The sequence below is a fragment of the Schistosoma haematobium genome, chromosome 4 (assembly GCF_000699445.3).
Source record: "Schistosoma haematobium chromosome 4, whole genome shotgun sequence".
In the NCBI taxonomy this organism is placed as follows: Eukaryota; Metazoa; Platyhelminthes; class Trematoda; order Strigeidida; family Schistosomatidae; genus Schistosoma; species Schistosoma haematobium.
The window spans coordinates 20,006,142-20,017,400 of record NC_067199.1 but is presented as its reverse complement, the minus strand read 5'-3'; the positions used below and the strand labels follow the sequence as shown (position 1 = coordinate 20,017,400).

General features: G+C 37.7%; 1 protein-coding gene across 2 annotated transcripts; it reads left to right on the top strand.

Annotated features, from left to right (window-relative positions):
• The first annotated feature begins 3,275 nt into the window (after positions 1–3,275).
• On the top strand, positions 3,276–10,814 carry MS3_00007607 (uncharacterized protein). 2 transcript variants are annotated; one of them, XM_051215926.1, is made up of 6 exons: positions 3,276–3,443; positions 3,476–3,698; positions 3,730–4,029; positions 8,730–8,901; positions 8,935–9,074; positions 10,070–10,814. In XM_051215926.1, the coding sequence occupies exons 1-6, from the start codon at positions 3,322–3,324 to the stop codon at positions 10,214–10,216; spliced, it is 1,104 nt and encodes a 367-aa protein (XP_051066470.1). In that variant the 5' UTR covers positions 3,276–3,321; the 3' UTR covers positions 10,217–10,814. The 2 variants fall into 2 exon arrangements, with proteins under 2 accessions (XP_051066470.1, XP_051066471.1); XM_051215927.1 differs by lacking the exon at positions 8,730–8,901 and having other exon boundaries at positions 10,070–10,258.
• The last annotated feature ends 445 nt before the right edge of the window (positions 10,815–11,259 follow it).

The following is an 11,259-nucleotide window of genomic DNA, read 5'->3' as shown; positions in this document are numbered from 1 at the left end:
TAGTCGATGGCGTGACTTCCACGTTAGTTCTTATAGATTAGGCAGTTATATCATGACGAATCTACAAATTTAGAATTAGGTCTATTATTAGAGCAGCACTAATATCATAGTAGACCATAATTCTACAGATGCTCATTGATTGTTTGGTGACCGAATGATCCTTAAATTTATCATATGATCAAATTTGTTCTTAACCAACCTCAGCTTTTCGGGAGCCAGTCGTTGAGCTTTTGAGAATACTGGTGGTCCTGTAGTCGTGATGTGGTGTGCAACATTTCTAGTTAAACATGGCAATTTCGGTTGCGTTTGGCGTGTCCCAGAGTACTTATCTAGTAATTTTTGATAGAATGGATCTATCGTGTGCCTAACTGTGACTGGAGATAATCTGCAACCGCAAAAATGTTACACAAGCTGGTAAATTAGTGTTTCCGTCTACTAGCCTCCGTTTGCGAGTATCGATGAGTAGACTGTAGTGTTGTAACATGCCCATACGAATGATTGACATTCGAACATCTGCATCAACGAAAATCCAGTGAATGGGTTTGCGTAAACACACGTCAAGACAAACTTACATATGGCGATAGGCTTTCTGTTTGCCACTCGTAAGCTTAAAATTGATTCGTGAAGCCGGTCGTTAGAAATTTCTGGAAGAACCAGTATCGACGTGGTAGCGAACTTTCATTATAACATCTGTGACTTATAACAGACGTCTATGTTCGCCGGCTACGACTGTCGTTAACACGTGCCGGCTGAAGAGTTTCCCGAATTCTTTTTCGTATCGTTCGGTTTTGAATTTGAAAAATTGCAGGTTTTTCTGTAATTTCTAGATTTTTCAAACTGGTTATGGTATCATTACCATTCGGAGTTACCCGTCTCTCGCACTTTAGAGACAGATCACTTACGTGAAGTGCTTCTTCACGGGGAATGTGACCGTTTATGGCCATCACAAAATCGAAGATAACGAGTCTGCGTATGACATAGTTTTGTAATGTCATTCTGTCTCGCTTGAAGCTTTCCTTTGACTGGAAAATTCTTGACGTTAGAAGACTTGATGATTCATAAGACGCGGTCAGCAGATGCAGCCAGCTCGTCTATGGCGTTATTTTGAAGCGAGACTAAACAAGAAAATAAGAAAATTTGCCTGAATAGGCCATCATCGAAAGTTTTTTGGTTAATCACCTCGCTCGTTCTTAACATCATGTCTGTCGCTGAACCGTGTTGTAAATCGATATTATTAGGAATTTGTTCCAACCTTTGTTGATCGGTTAGATCTCCGCTTTTAAGAGCTTCGTAAGGTGTTGAAACATCACCTGTTAAATTCGTGTAGGAATCAATTCCTTACAGGTGTAATTCCAAGCTATTCTCAAGACTGTCGAACACAGAGTTTTTATTTATTCAAGGTAAAACAAATAAGCTATTTGGCTTGATAAACTATATCTGTTTCTGAAACATAAACTAACACCGTTAGTATAAAAGCTAAGCAGTACAGTCTAATAAGCAGGAAAAAGGAGCGACATAAATAACGTACCGAACAGCAATTAGAGGGTAGGAAAAATGGGTCGACAAGGCGAATGTTGTTTTATAATGAACATAAAATTATGATTGGTGAATAAACAAGACATAGTCATATAAGGTCAAAGAAAGTTAATGTGGTGGTGTGCGTTGCACTTTAGCATTGGTGAGTTTGTTTATCGATCACCCTTCACATTCGCGCGTTGGTGTCTTTACTACTGTGAGGAATTGTGCACACGTGTCGTTCACGCCGTGCTCGTAGAAGTTTATCCCTGCGTAGCAGAACCAGACTTCGATGTTGTCTGGTTAAAATGACATTAGTTGAAATGAAGATGGATCCATGATCTTTAACTTAAGTGCCTTAGGTGTCTGTTCCGTCACGGCAAATATGAAAAACAGGAATGAACGAGGAAAAAATATTACAAGATATAAAACTTAGAATAAAGCAATGATATATGAACTTATAGCAGCTCATGTACAATTGAGTTTGTTCCCATTTAGTTCGGGTAAGCCTTTTTGTTAACTTACTTATCGGACAGAGTCCTCCGTACTATAAAAACTTATTGTACCTTTATTATTGTTGCACTTGTATGAACTATGTATGCTTGAACATTGCTTACCGCCTACGCATATATTCATTTTGCTAGCTTTATTATTAGCTGCTTAAGTGATTTGATGATTCATTCATTTCCTTATATATATATATATATATATATATATATATATATATATATATATATATATATATATATATGTACATTTAAACCCACACACTACTCTACCCTTTCGATCCGCTGAATCACTCAGTTGTCTCTCTGCTTTGTGGTCTGAGTTATCTGCAAATAAAACTGTAGTCGCTGCTTCTCTTTGCTTTCTGATTTCAAACGCCGTTGAGGATTATATGATAACGGTTACGAGGGTGATTGGTCAACGAAGCACAGCCACTACAAACTTCCAAAAAGGAACAAACTCACAGTTTGCAAGTTTGTGTACCAGATCGGGCTCATCAATGAAGATGCCACAGGTAACACCTTCTACTATGAATCGTACCCATCAAGTGAAATCAGAAGTCAAAAGCGAGGAGGTTCGAAGATATATTTGATAGGCTATCAGTATATTGAGAATCGACTGATCTAGACTGTCTAGCGATTGCAGGGGATGTTGAGCACGGCGTTCCCACACGTGATCTGGTGCGTATGCATGACCGAGCGCCTTCAGCTAGGTGAGTCCGTTAAAACTAATGTAGTCAGCATCCAACGTCGAAAACTTACAGAGCTATTGATTTTGGGGATTCATTTAACGCTACATCGTCAAAGACTCAGGAATCTTGTGTGGTATTCATATGCGTTTTCAGTACTTGGATGGAGAAGTGTTTAGGGTATTAAACCCGACTATCGTGAGGCCGCATCCGGAATATGGGATTCAAGTCCTTGTTTCGAGTATGAGGTGCATATGCTAGACCAAAATGGTAAAACAGGCAACCCTAGGAAGACAAACCGAGACACCCCAACTTATTTTTGTTATCTCATCACATATTACGGGGTGATCTAATATTGGCTTACCGTATACTGAACAATGACCTTGGTATTAATGTCTTGTCTTTTCCTCCTATTAAGGACTGATCATCTGAGAAATCATTTTAAGGAAGTTTAAAAATTGAGATCCAATTGTTTACTTCTGAGGCTCCGTTTCTCGCATCGAGCAGTGAATTACTAGAATTTCCAACCAGAACACATAATATCACCACTTTCTGTTGGCACATTCAAAAAGGAAGCGGGACGTTAGTTGGTGTTTACGCTACTTTTGGGCATGGTGGTTTTCGTGTGTTCTCAGTGCAACGCCACATTAAAAAAGAGCAATGTACGGAATCATCTACAATTTTCTCGACGTTGTTCCTTAGTTTCGTGTGTAGACTGTCACAAGGACTTTGAGTAGGCTGCGTATATTTTTCATTCATTTACAGTAAATTTTCGGTGGAATCTCACTGTTCATGTATTTCTGAGAAAGAGAAGTATGACAAAGCAAACTACTTGAAGTCATCCAAGAGCAACAATATTAGTAAACAAGCGGAGTGGGTCAAGAGAATAGAAGATGCAATACAAAATTGTGAGTCACAACGACACAAGTCTATTCTTCAAAACATCCGGGGGAATTGCAATGTACCTCAAAAAAAGAAAAAGTTCGAGGTAGTTTCACTTTTTTTCTTATTGTAAGTAGAATTTCATGAGGTCCAAGTATCGTAAAATACCCGAGGAGACCATTGAAGATATATGGAAATTATTGGAGCCACTTAAACGGGGGACATTTAGTACTGTTCCATTAAAACCTCAAAAAGATTTGTCAAGTGATCTAACAAATGATGAACCGACGATAAAGAAACGAAAATTGGAAGACACTTCTGAAACCCTCAATAACTATTCATCAGAGAACGAGTGTCACTTGCTGTCACTTCATCATATACAAAATGTTCTAGCTGAATTAGGTGGGAAAGCACCTTTCTCAAGTTTGAGAAAACAGGTACATTTTCACAACTTGTCTGTTGATTACTAGTTGAACACTTAGTCTCATAACGCTTAACGTAGTGGTTCCCGAGTTGATTATAAAATCCTAAACAAATTATAGTATAAAGTCTTCAACTTAGCAGGCCAATTTCATGGCGAAAGGTTGTTGACTGCTCAAGAAGCACTTGAGATCGATTTGGTTTGCCGAATGTTTTTCTGTTTTCTAAGACCTGATTGAATTTTGGTCCAAAAGGACGAAAAAATCTCCTTGTTTATATCATAAGTACTTTGGTAATTATTTCTAAATTTAATTTGTTGACTAATCCTCTTTATATTGAGATCAGTTCTAATAAGTGTAAGTACAGTTTTTTAAAGTAAGGACTAATAAATTATCCAAACTATTTAGGGCCTAGTACGTTTATTTCAAAATTAAGACAAATATTAGAGATGAACTCGAATGTATATCTGTTTGTTAGTTGAACACTAAGCTACAAACAGTAGTTATTGCTAGCAGCTATATTAACAATCATTGAAGAGTGATACTAACATGTCCTTGATTTAGTTACAGCAACTAAGTTTACCCTACACGCAGTCATTGCATTAGGAAGAAACTAATATTCACCTAGTATATATATATATATATATATATATATATATACTAGGTGAATATTTAAGTTAAATTCTTATGATTATCTTGTAAAGTATTCTTTACGATAGTCTTGCTGATGATTCTGATAGTTTATCAGTGGTGAGCTTTTTAAAGGCAGAAAAGTCTCGGCTGAATAATAGCTGTGTTAACCCTAAGTAATGGTTAGTTTGCGGGACCCTAATTGGTTATATACTGCAATGTTGTGTAACAAACTGATTATCTAAAGTTTCAGAGATCATTAATCGAGGGGCATAAAGAGATCACCAGAACTTCCTTGTAACTTTATCCTTGGCGTTTATTGCACTTCATGCCTTTACCTTCATACCCCTTAATTACGTCTATTAATTCCACAGAATCACTAGTTCTTTCATTCATGAGCCTTTTTAGCGTTTTCACACAAAAGTTGTTTTAACGTTTCGAATCTTATTTTTGTTTACGTGTAGTGAGGACCTGCAGGTGATGTCTACAGGTCATTTTCTTTACTAGGTGGGAAAACATTTGGAGATGTAAGAAAAAGTAGACCAAATCCTGTTCGAGATGTTTTGGGGTGTTGCCAGTTATCTGATGTTCACTTCTTGGCAGGACTACTTCCTCTTGAGTGGACTGTAAGAGAAAATGGATTGATTGTAAAGATCTGATCGATATGGAAACGTCAAGATTATCACTCTTAAGTTATACTTACTATCCTTGTTTTTATTTAGTCTCGTCGTAGACATACCGCTTACAAATTGCATCCAATTTTTCGGAGATTGCTCTCTGTCCTGGGAGCTCAATTTTAGACATGGAGTAGACGCTGATGAATTAGTGTCTCGTTCTTGGCTTCAGCATAAGATGCTCGAAAAATGAGATGGATCGTTTGATAAACCTGTTACTATCAATTAGTGGTGATTAGAACATGTATTACATAGCCCTTATTACCACCTGCTTCAAAGCGTGGTACCGAATTGGGAGATAGCTAATAAAAGTCAAACAAAGATGCGAGGTCAGTCCATGGAATTATTGTTGAATTGAGGCGTGCTTGGAGAAGCAAACTACCCGTTTGCTTACTTTCCACCTAGTTAGTTCTTAACTGTCCTTTGCTGCTACCTTGACGTGGTGGTCGGGCTTACCTATCGTAATGAACCAATCGAGCTATATTGGCTTGAGCAATCGTCCTTAAGGGTTCTGGCGTGCCAGATGGGTCAGTCGAAGAGCTGTAAGACTAAAAGCAGCAAACCTAAAGTTCGAGGGTAAAGTCGTACTGTTGACTGTACGAAGGTGTGACGGCAGTAAGGTGTTTCCTTCAGACAACCGGCGTAACAGCGATGCTGCTTTCCCACAAGGATGGGTGGGGTTAGAGAGGGTTCACCCTAAAAATGCACATCACACCTTATTGCACGGATTTCCGTCTCCAGCGGTAATGTCTCAACAATCAAGAAGCTAATACGAAAACTACTTACAAAATGGTCGTGTGTGACCGACCTCAAACAGTTGTTCCCTGGACACTGTTCACAATCTCAGGTCACTAATACCACCCCTAACCCAGTTTCCTTTTCAGGTATCTTCAGAAGAGCCCTCTCACGGTGTGGACAACCGGGAAGTGATAACCGCCCTCATACCTGCAGCCAAGATCAGTGTATTCATAATCAATCTCCCTACGTTAGCTTTCAACTATAAACATCCTCTTTTGGCTTCTTCTTCAGGTGTCACCATGACCAACGATTGTAGTGCGCGAAACACTATCCCAGGTCTACTGAAACCTCGCTCCGAACTACACATTGGAGCCTTCAACGTACGCACCCTGTGTCAAATCGGCCAGCAGGCATCCTTGGCTAAAACCGTAGAATCTCGTACCATCGATGTATTCTGTGTTTCAGAAACATGCATACAGGATCCTAGTGTTGCTCATTCACTTGACCTCACCTCTCCAAAGCAGAGAGCCGACAAGATACACCCTCCGTGTATGCTCTATTCATCAGGTGTTAGAACACAGACATGCTTATCGGCGTTCGACAATGATAGTTTTTCTTCGCGTGAAAGTAGCATTTGACTTTGTAGACCGAGAGGTCATGCGGCAGTGTCTGTCATTGAAAGGCATACCTACGAAGTACATAAACCTTGTGAAGGCTCTTTACTCGAACATTACTAGTCCAGTCAGAGCTTATGGCGAACTGTCATCTGCTTCTGCAACCTCAAGTGGTGTCTGTCAAGGCTGTCCACTTTATCCATTTCTGTTTAGCTTCATCATAGACCTACTGATGGAAATAACGTTCTCGGGCATTGATCTCCTACCAGGAGGTCCACTTATCGATTTAGAATACGCAGATGACATAGTCCTGTTTGGTGAAGACGTTGATAAAATGCCAAGTCTTTTCGTAGCACTAAGCAACAATGCTAGAATGTTTGGAGTATGTTTCTTCGCCTCTAAATGCAAATTGTTGCTTCTGGACTGACCTGAGTCAACAAGTGAACTAAGGATAGGGAGTGAAGTGGTGGAACATGTTGACAACTTCCCTTATCTTAGAAGTCTGATTAACCCTAATTGGTTGGTGTCTGAAGAATTTCTGCACGGATTCGAAAAGTTTGTTTTACTTTTGTCAACTTACGTCACCTATGGCGAAGGTGAGATATCCATCTATCAATTGAGGGACGAGTATGCTTTGCAGCAGTTCGTTGTTCTAATTTACGACTGAGAAACGTGTCCATTAAAAGTAGAAGATACTCGTAAGTTGCTAGCATTTGATTGCAGATATCTTAGAAGTATTGCTCGCATCTGTTGGGATCACCAGGTAAGTAATAGTGAGGTTAGATTCAGGGTATTGGGGAATGATGATAAATCGGTTGATGAGTTTGTTAATCTTCATTGACTCAGATGGTTGGGCCACGTGTTACGTATGACTGAAAACCGATTACCATAATGTTGACTAGTGTTGAAGACCGTTGGAAGAAAGTTAGAGGCGGCCAAACCAAAATGTGTCATCAGTCCTTGTAGTCACTAACTTCTAGTCTTAGCCATGTTAGTAGATGTAGACTACTTGTTTGGGGTCCATATGACTAACCAGTGGTAGGAGACTGCATGACATGGCTCAGAATTAATCACAATGGCGTAGGTGTATACACTCTTTGTTATACCTCAAACCATGAGATTATAATTAATTTATACCTTTTTACGAACTAATTCTTTCTTCCTGTATTATATCCTTATACTCGAATAAAGTAGCTAATTCTATTAATTTGGTGTTCATCTTGTTATGCTAATGAGGTGTGGCAACTTGGACCGATGCATATATGTGCCTGGTCCCACTTTGTATCTCACTGACTGAATACCCGTTTGTTGTATGTTCGCTAGCCATAATCAGTGATCAGTTGATCACAATGACGCACATGCATTTACTGTTTCCCAGACCTCAAGCTGCTTCTCTAATCCATGCATACTTCTTCATTCTCTTTCGAACCATGTTCTCAATGTTTAGTCTTTCTTACTGTCAGCGCTACTCTGATTGTTTGAACTTCTTTGCTATTCCGTTGTGCTGATTTGATATGGCGCATTTGGCTAACTCATATTTGTGCCGCTCTTTACATTGATTCTCGTTGATTATAAAAAGCTGCTTGAAACTGGTCACGTACGACCGTTTTATGAATAGTATTCTTGGGTTTGTACTTCTCACGTTTTATCACCAGCAACCGGAAGTACGGGGTGCACGGCGGAGTACAATGTATTTATAATGCAACTTTCTTAATCGCATGATAAAATTTACTGGCTTTCCTTGGGAAATACCTTCATGCTGTCATGCTCCAGTGTAGTTCACGGTGCAACCTCACCCTTAGACGTCAGATCTGATGCTTTTGTCTTAATCACTCTAAAACCAAAGAACAATTGCTTCAGTTATTGGCTTGGTTTAGGTAATGTCAGATTAATTAAAATACAAAGTCAATAGAAGTTCCCAGTTTCATACTTGAACACAATATAAAGGCATTTGTTTTCACGCCAGTTTGGAAAATATGTGCAATTTCTTGAAAATGTTCTCATCTTATGCCTTTTGTAAATCTTTTTTTGATGAGTATTAAATGTATATTTTTGTTCCCAGATTTACAGTACGTATAAAACCAGCGTACTTTCCCCACAAGAATGCATGACAAAAAAAGAGTTTAAAGCCAAATTGTTAGGTGTCATTCAAGACTCAGGGTACTTTATTTTTTCACCGTCTGATGGTATGATCAGCGTGGTTAGTGATGATTTAGTCACTAGAACAGATCTCTGTAAGTAGTTAATCTTTTCTAATTGAATTTTAGGTGTAAATCCAGATCCAGATACTTCTATAATCACTTGTCAGAACGGTAAACCACATTATTCTGAAAGTATAAAAAAGTTACTAATCACCACAATAAACGATGCGGGAGGACAAATTTCTCTGAAGAAGCTTGTGAAAAGAGTAAGATAGTTCATTTTGGCTTGGCGTAGTCCAACGGTATTTTTGCTTATTAATGTGTTAAAAATAATCATTTTAGCATAGAATCTGATATAGACTTCCGTTATTTTTCTAGATTACCTAGAAAAATATTGCGATGTTATAGTCAAATCCTGAATGCTAATGTGTATATCGCTGGTAGATTTCTCATACTTGAAATATAGATTGTAACCTACTTTAAATTTTAATTGCTTGTTAGTACTTCGGAGAATATCTCAATACGAAGCAATATATGTTGTCTGAATCATCTAAAATTTGCAACTATCCCAATCAATAAGGGCGGTTAATATTTATACTTTGTTGTATGCACAGTCGTTCACTGCTTTGGGTAATTGTTTCAGTCAATGTGCTACTGGTCCCAGATAATATGATCTTGTTTTAATTGCATAATGTTGTTGGCCATCGAAATTATACCCCAACTCAACCCAGTGACGTTATTGAGAAACAGGAAAATCAAAATCTTTACACCCCAAATATTGTGCTTCAGTTTTCAGTGCTTTACTTTACCAAGTATGTTTTTGTAACCCATAGGTAAATAGGAACGTTAAAAACATAGAAGTAAGAATATTTCATAACGGTAGCGGCGAACTAATTTCGAAAATTTATCTCTAAAAATTGTTTGTATGAACTAATGTTAAGATCGATATGTGAAAAAAACTTAAAATAAATATATCCAATACACTGTAGCCAATTATGAACCGTGTCACCTAAGGTAAAGCTCATGAGCATTATGCTTTTAGCATGTAGTAGCGTCCATGTCATAAGTTTTCAACTCCATGTATACTTTTTTCAGTGGTTCGTTTATACACAAACACTTAATTGAAAGTACCACCATCACAGTTTGGTGTGGATTCTGTAAATTTATCCTCAAAAATATAATATTTTCCTCATTACTCTCAAAATGCAGTTCTTTTTGCAGCATAAAATTGATATCAATAACTTTATTGATTTGTATATAGGTCTCGTCACGTATTTTGAATCCAAATGATCAAAAGGAAGTTAGTCTTACGAAAGAGGAAGTGGAGAGTAAAATTGTGAGAAAAGTCAATAAAAGTCAGTCTATGAAACTTTCAGATGACGGTAAACGGGTTGAACTTTGCTCATGAATTTGTGTATATATTTTCCATATAATAAAAGATATATATTTATTCCAGCGTTTTATTTCATTGTGAATTAACAACTCCGAGATTGAATTTGTGTGGGAAGTGTTTTTTATAGGTTAGTGGAAAACTTGTACATCATATTCCGTGTCATCGCATCTTATTTGTTTTACATTATTTAGATGTAGAAGTTAGAGTAAACGTAGTCCTATAAAGCGTTTAAGATAAGTCTCTGGTGGGAACACTTTTGGTTTTTGTTATTGCACGTTCCAAACTGCAAACGTCACGTGAATAATTAATGTGCGAGAGATTTGATTTCTACTTAGTCACCTGCTTTTGTGGCTGGTATGGTGTTGGGCAGTAAAATAATATGGCGAAACTTTTCTTGGTTACCGTGGCACACCTTAAGGTTGTTTACCGCTTGTAGTCAACGGCACTGGTTAAGAGAAGTGATTTATTTAAACAATCTTGTCAAGTTTGCTTACGTTCTCTCCTTATCCTCTCCTCTCCAGTTCTTTTTTGTACTTTTCATACTACTTATTAATATTCAGTAACTAGTTGTATCCCTAACAATTTCTACCTGTATGTTGTAACGCAAGTTTGTCGTGTAGTGTTCTGAAGTATTTACATATATTTATAACGTTTATTTTACTTATCATTATCATTACTTCCTCTCATTCCCTGTAGCAGTTATTCTCAATTTTGTATGGTCGTTGAATATTTGTTTATACATAACAGTTTCCATATTTGTTTGCTTTTGGTTCCATTTTTGCCTGTTGATAAACTGTTATCAAAATTAGACACAGCTATCAGCTGTCATTTACACTATCGTATGCCATATTTATTCTTTATGTTATCATTTCAAGAGACCATTTTTCCTTCAAACTTATAGACGCGCTAAGCACTACCTCACTAGTTGAGGTTTGTAACTAAGTTATATTTATTCCCCAATAAAGGACCGCTTTTTGGATAAATGGCTGTTTTATGAACTATGGTTTCGCACGTGTCTCAGTCGTGTAATTAGACGCTTCAATAGATTTGACAAACCT